This window comes from Triticum dicoccoides, chromosome 6A (assembly GCF_002162155.2).
Source record: "Triticum dicoccoides isolate Atlit2015 ecotype Zavitan chromosome 6A, WEW_v2.0, whole genome shotgun sequence".
NCBI classification, from domain to species: Eukaryota; Viridiplantae; Streptophyta; class Magnoliopsida; order Poales; family Poaceae; genus Triticum; species Triticum dicoccoides.
In genome coordinates, this window is record NC_041390.1 from 135,270,532 (window position 1) to 135,278,039 (window position 7,508).

The window sequence follows — 7,508 nt, forward strand, 5'->3', positions numbered from 1 at the left end:
GCCTCAATAACGATTTCAGTAGGTTGAGAACTTGAAGCAATTGGCTTAAAAAAAGCATTAATCTTAGTGGTGTTTGGCCCTGCTTTTCTCTTCATAGCTGCTGCCTGCGGATTGGAACGGAGTCATGGAGAATTAACATACTGTATAACAGTACAAGTTTGACATAATCACATAAAAAATTGCATCAGAGATAGGAACTAATACAAGATAATAGATAATTTGCATCACAAAAAGAATAACTAATATTCAGTCCCTGCACTGCACACAGTACAACACTAAAACTATCATGATAATTCTGGACATGTGAAAGATGGAAATTGGGAACTCTTCATTGAATCATAGAGTGTAAAGTCACAAATTACACAACCAAATTACCAAAAGAAAAGAAAATCTGGAGCATCAATTCAAGTATTCGACACTGAATGTCTGAATCACTGATACAGAAGTTGAGAATAGGTGGATGAGAATCTGACTTGCTCGTTCATTGGTTGAAGCGGGAAGAACTTGACAAGTGCAGCAGCCAAAAATACCTGAATATGTGAATCAAATCGTCTGATCGTGAACTCAAGAGCAGCAGGCCTACGTCCTGGGAGCAGCCGAGCAGAGGCAGAGGCGCAGCCGCGCAGAGCAAGAGGCGAGGCAACTGGGCGTCGGCGAGAAGCAGCCAAGCAGGACAGGCGAGAAGGAGGCGAGGCGACTGGGCGAGAAGGGCAAGAGACGAACAGAGTACAGACTACAGATACAGAGGCGAGGGCGTCGAAAACTGGAACGGCGGCGGCGACTAATCCCATGTAATTATGATGGAAGCTAGCCAGCTAGGGGACTAAGCCAATTCCCATCGGCTGATCGGCCGCTTCCGCTTCTATTCTAGTGGGCTTTTTCCACACGGGCCTTTTCTTTCTACCAATATTTGACGCTGGAGTAATCTAATGGGGGGGGGCCAAATACACGTGTACCTGCGTATGTTTCATCGATTGTACATGATGTACTTCACGTTCGCTGGATCGTTGGGGGGGGGGGCAGGCCCCTGTTCGCCCCCCCTGTCTCCGCCCCTGCACTTCTCTGCCCCCTCCTTCAACTAACGGGTGCCAAAATAGCAGCCAAACGTCATATGACATTCATTTCATTTCACAGATCCACATGACAGCCAAACATGAAAATTGGACCTGGGTGCCAAACGAGCTGTGAGCCATAGGAGGAGGGGGCAGCTTCTAAGAGAAGCTGTCGTAAAATCAAGGAAGAACTGGCCCTTTTATTCCCGTCTGGAGGGTTCATCTCCTGACTCCTGGCAGCAATCAAGTCCCAAACCCCAATGGTTCATTCATGTACAAGCCGATAATTCGAAACTTGTAGCTACATCGTAAAGCATTTTGAGCTACTGCCCAATCTAATTTACTCTGTCGAACATGGCTCCGCCCACGCTCCTGCGACGCACCGCGCCGGTGCGCGCAGCCACCGCCGCCGCCGCTGCTGGGCCGCTTTGCTTCCAGCCGTGCCACTCCCCTGCATCACCGCCGTGCCCCCCTGGTTTCTCCAGCCCAAGGTTTTCTCGCGAGGACCTCGTTCTCTTGCTTTTCCCGCAGCTGGCTGGATCCACGCCAGATCCAGTGCTGCTGCCGGGGTGCTCTACCTCTCCAGGCTCGCCATTTGTTCCGGATCCCCTCCCAGAAGATCCACCCGCGGCTCCTGCTTCCATTGCCCGGGTCCAGCCCGGAAGGTCTGCTTTGCTGCTGCTGAAGACCTGCTGAATCCAGCTCCTGCTAAGCTCATCCATGGCGCCCCCAGGTCATGCCTGAAGACGGCGCGGTCTGCTACCTTCTCTGCCGGTCAGGGCGCGGCGCGGACGCCCATACCTTCAAATCCTGCGACGCCTCGTGCGATGTCTTTCAAGCCGTTGGGTGTGGATGCAAGCTCGGAGGAGGGTTGGAAGCTGGTTAAACCGCCGTATTGGTGGAGAACTCTGTCTCCCAATCTGCATCAGTCAAGACAGAGGTCCTCGCCTTCCTTTTCCCCTCCATCATCAGGCAGAATTTTTGTGAAGCATCACCGTCGGACCTGCCATCGCTGCCTGGAGCGGGGACATCTCAAGATTGACTGTCGTGACCCCTAAAAATGTCTGATTTGACGACAGAGTGGGCATCATGCACGCCAGTGCACAAACAAATCACCGAAGCCAGTGCAAGAACGCCTCCCGCCGCCGGCAATGATTCCGTCTCCCCCACTGGCAGAAGCTGATGGAAGGATTCTATGCCGCCCGTGTGGTGGCCATGGCGATCCCCGATCCGGTCTGCTGGGATGATGTTCGTGGCTGGGACGACGGGCGCAGGGCAACCAACGCTCCAGCGCCCCTGCTAGGCGTATCAACAATCGAGGACAAGGCTCTCGCTACGAGATGACTGCGACGGCAACTACGACATGCGCCGTGGCCTGGAGCTCCCGACACTCGACGCCCGGTGAATCGACAGAGGATGTGTTCAACGACTTCCAGATGGCGCTGTCATCCCGGCTTTAGGCAGGAGGTCCCGAAACCGCCCAGCTCCGCGCACTACTCACCGAGACATCATCAAGCTGAGACCTTCGTCGGCTGGCTCTAGGAGCAACGAAAGATCACCGCCTTCTCCTCGCACTACATTCCAGGACATCATCGAGCTGCGCCCTTCCTCAACTGCTCCTAATTGGCTGCATCGCGTGAGCCCGGGCCTGGGATTGCTGGCGCCGAACATGCCACCGGTCTGGCCTTCTTGCTCGCCGCCTCGTCTCATGCGTTGTGCAACCTCCTCGACTACAGGCTCCTCTTCGGGCGCGACTCCATCCACCAACAGCCTGACGTGCACCCCGGTCTTTGTACCGCGAACGCCCACCTCCTCCCCGCCAAGGACGCCTCCTATCAGAAGAATGAGGTCACCAACGCGCAATGGGCCGACTAATCTGTTGCAGCCATCGCCGCCTCTTCTAGATGGCTGCACCCCGACGCACCCTTCTGGCTTGCTTCGCATGTCCAGAACTTCTCCGATCCCAAGTTTGCCAGCGGGGGTCGCCTCTGCTCCTCAAAGCTCCCAGGGGGACTGCTCCGACCAGCCAGAGCAAAGCACCCCCATCTTTGTGCCTTGTCAGCAGGCCCTGTTGCCATCGCCAACGCCAAGATCAACCCCGCCCAGGCCACCGACGAGAAGAAGGAAGACCTTGGTTGGTATCTCCAGTTTCACAGTGGGACACTGCAGCCCGCGGCTCCAGGCCAAGAACCGATCGATGCCTATCGCAAAATTAGCGGAGAAGCTGCTTTGCCAAAGGCTGGGTATCATAGAGGAAGGTGAAATGATGACTGAGGAGGCCATCAACAAATATGTCGCATTGTTCAATGGTAAACTGCCAGACATTGCGGTGGCGGCTTTGCGTGCACTGTTCAAGCTTGACTGTGACCTGGCCACTGCTGTCGAAGACGCCCTAGTTGAGCATGGTGATGGTGGCGACACGGCCCCAGACCTACAGGCCATGGGAAGTGAGGAGGCCACGGCGACGACATGATGATGTTGCTGCACCGATGATGGATGTATTGTTAGTTTCTAATGGAAGATAACAACTTATGCATTTTGAATTGGAATGTTCGTGGATTGAACTGCCCAGACCGTCGTTCTACTGTACATGAAACCATCGCCTCCACTTCTTGCAACATTGTATGTCTTCAAGAAACCAAGCTTGCAGCCGTGGATCCTTTTATCGCTGCTTTCCTAGGCAGCCATCGTCTGAAAAGTTTCGCTGAGCGGCCCGCGAATGGCACCCGTGGAGGAATTCTTCTATTATGGAATGAAGACCTAGTAAAGATTGATAATGTGAGCTTTGGGGACTTCTTCCTCTCGGCAATGGTGACTATCATTGGCTCAAACACATCCTTCCAAATCACAACCGTGTATGGCCCTACTAGAGGCAATTTGAAGGATGCCTTTTTCCATGAAATGGTTGGACAAAAACCTCCTGCTGGCATGAGATGGATTGTCACCGGCGACTTCAACCAAGTCTATCGGGCCAGAGATAAGAACCGTACAAATGTCGATCGCAGCCGTATTGTTCGCTTCCGCAACACCCTCAATGCTTGTGAGCTAAAGGAGATACATTTGCAGAATAGGAAATTCACATGGAGCAATGAACAAGCAAACCCGACCATGAGCAAACTTGATAGCTTCTTTTGCAATGAAGATTGGAACATTCAGTTTGGCTCCCACCTTCTCCACGCATTGTCATCTTTATTGTCCGACCACTGCCCTCTACTCCTCGCTAGTGATGTGGGGCCCTCCCGGCCAAAATGCTTCCGCTTTGAAAACTTTTGGATCAAGATGCCTAACTTCAAGAAGACTGTCCAAGATGCTTGGAATGAGAGAGTCCCCCATGTTGAACCATGTCAAATCCTCTTTCACAAGCTAAAAAGAGTTAGTCAACGCCTTCGCACTTGGAGCAAAAAGATCTTCTCAAACCATAAGGTCCAACTTCACATGGCCCTTGATATCATTCTTAGATTGGATTTGGCCCAAGAAAGTAGAACATTGAGCTTTGAGGAGAGGGACCTTCGGAGGAAGCTCAAAAGAAAGATTGTGGCCCTTGCCGTTCTTGAGAGAACTAGAAAGAGACAAAGCTCCAGGGTTACTTTGCTCAAAGAGGGTGATGCCAACACGCGTTTCTTCCACCTTCGCGTCAACCACAGAAGAAGAAAAAAATTTATTCATCGGTTGAAACATAACAATGGATGGGTCACAAACCACGAGGATAAGAAGATGATTGCACAAGAACACTTTAGGAAGGCCATCAAAAAAGGGGTGCCCCGTGCTATGGACCTCAACTGGGAATTCATCCCTGCTCCGGTTTCTGACCTCGCAGACTTGGCGATGCCTTTCTCGTTGGAGGAGGTCAAGGCGGCAATATTTTCCCTCCCTAGTGATAAAGCCCCAGGCCCTGACGGATTCACCAGAGCCTTCTTCAAAGAGTGTTGGGAAATAGTCCAACCTGAAATCATGGAGGTCATCAACAACTTCTCTAACCTTCATGTCTCCAACTTGCATTGGCTGAACTCGGCAAACATAGCTCTCATTCCGAAGAAATATGGTGCAGAGGACATCTCAGATTTTCGACCAATTAGTCTCATCCATGGTATTGCCAAGATCATTGCAAAAATGATGGCCACACGGCTCACTCCTCATATGCACAAACTAGTCTCCAATGCACAGAGTGCTTTCATCAAGAAAAGAAGTATCCATGACAATTTTATGTATGTGCGCAACTTGGCTAGGCGCTTCCAACGCACAACTACACCAACTTTGCTTTTCAAGCTTGACATAAAGAAGGCTTTTGATTCGGTGCATTGGGATTACTTGATGGATTTGCTGCGCCACCATGGCTTCCCAAGTCGCTTCAGAGATTGGATCTCCGCCCTTCTTTCCTCGGCATCTTCGCGTGTGTTGCTCAATGGTATTGCCGGTGACCCAATTCGGCATGGTCGGGGCCTTCGTCAAGGGGACCCTCTCTCCCCATTGCTATTTGTGCTTGCCATTGACCCGTTGCACCATATCCTTGCGAAGGCGACTTCTCAAGGTCATCTTCAACCGCTCAGAGGTCGACCCATCCGTGCGTCACTTTATGCTGATGACGCTGCCATTTTCATTGCCCCAATAAAAAATGACATTCAGTTCCTGGCTTCAACTCTTGCATCCTTTGGTGATGTTACAGGATTGGTCACTAATTGTGCCAAAAGTGTAGTTGCGCCCATTCGATGCGGTAACATTGACCTTGATGACGTCCTGCAAGCCTTCCTAGCGGTTCGCTCCACCTTCCCTATGAGATATTTGGGGCTTCCCCTTTCGGTTTCAAGGCTTAAGAGGATTCACTTTCAGTTCTTAGAGGATAAAGTTGCGGGGAAACTACCACCTTGGGTTGCCAAACATGTGGCCGCGCCAGGTCGTGTCGTCTTGGTCAAGGCAGTGCTTACCGCCATTGCTATATATCATATTACGCCCCTGGAATTGCCGGTGGAAGTGAGGAAGAAGATTGACAGCTTGCGGCGTGCCTACCTTTGGGCGGGTTGCGATAAAGTGACCGGTGGAAAATGTAAGGTCAACTGGGAACTTGTTTGCAAGCCCAAGATCTTCGGTGGTTTGGGCATCCTCAACCTTGAGAAGTTTGCTACTGCCCTTCGACTGCGATGGCTTTGGTATGAGTGGGCTGACCCCCCCAAGACTTGGGCTGGGACGGGAACACCGTGCAATGATGATGATAGAGACCTGTTTGTGGTAGCCACCATGGTTAGTGTTGGAAACGGATGTAAGGCGAAGTTCTGGGAATCATCTTGGCTCAACGGTATGAGACCCAAAGATATTGCCCCAAAGGTATTTGACCTCTCCAAAAAGAAATCTACCTCGGTCCAAAAAGCTCTCCTCAACAATTATTGGGTTAGTCAGATTGATACCCATCATGGGCTCACCATGGAGCATATCCAGGAGTTCGCCTTGCTATGGAAAAAGCTATCCTCTGTTACTCTCGACAATGATGCGCATGATACTATCCTATGGAAGTTCACGTCTCATGGACTTTTTAGGTGTCGACCGCCTATATGGCGCAGTTTGCGGGACACACGACAAGCATCATGCCTGCTGCTGTTTGAAAGGGTTGGGCCCCTCCGAAATGCAAATTTTTTGCTTGGTTGATAATTCAAAACAGAGTTTGGACAGCCGATCGATTGCACCGTCGTGGATGGCCGAACTGCAACCTCTGCCCGCTTTGCAAGCAAGTTCAGGAAACCGCAGCACACCTTCTCTTCCAATGCAGGTTCTCCCAGCGTGTCTGGATCGAGGTTGCAGCATGGCTCGGTATACATGGTGATGTGGTGAGGAACTGGCGAAATGAGGTTTCGGTTCAAGAATGGTGGATTAAAAATGTGGTTGAGCGTGGAGATCAGAGAAAGGCTATCGCCTCCCTGTTCATGCTCATGTCTTGGGAGATTTGGAAAGAGCGTAATGGAAGAGTTTTCCGTAACACCGCCACTACAACGATGATGCTCATCGCGAAGATAAAAGAGGAGGCCCATCTTTGGGCTATTGCCGGTGCCACCCACTTGAGTATTGTAATGCCGCGAGAGTAGATATTTGTCTCCCGCTTTGCGGCCATTTGTCTTAAACCTTCTCCCTTAATCAATGAAAATGGCAAATCTTTTGCCTTGTTTCAAAAAATACATCGTACAGCACAATCCGGCATCAACTGTTGAATGTACATATCAATAGTACGATGGTAAGCCACATGGGTTGGAGAAACTACAAGAATGTCTGCATATATGCCCAATGGCATGTGGTTTTAAACATTCAGCCCCCGATCATGCTTTAGCCTGAACCACCTGTGCCTTTCAGCACCTCGTGCACTGCAGAAAAATCCAGGTCGCCAAGTCCCAAGCTTCTTGCTTTCTTGAATGCCTGAGATCCAGTGCCGAGTTGCATGTTTATTAGCTTTGTTGTAATGTTTTGAAGGTAGGA

The 7,508-nt window shown here is 50.9% G+C and overlaps 1 protein-coding gene across 1 annotated transcript in view; it reads right to left on the reverse strand.

Moving 5' to 3' along the window:
• Positions 1 to 7,148: 7,148 nt before the first annotated feature.
• The window catches only part of LOC119316268 (glyoxylate/succinic semialdehyde reductase 1-like), a 5,167-nt gene continuing 4,807 nt past the window's right edge, over positions 7,149 to 7,508 (reverse strand). Inside the window, exon 8 of the mRNA XM_037590576.1 lies at positions 7,149 to 7,450. Within this exon, the coding sequence (XP_037446473.1) occupies positions 7,359 to 7,450 (92 nt within the window). The 3' untranslated portion in view covers positions 7,149 to 7,358. The remainder of the gene's footprint in view (positions 7,451 to 7,508) is intronic.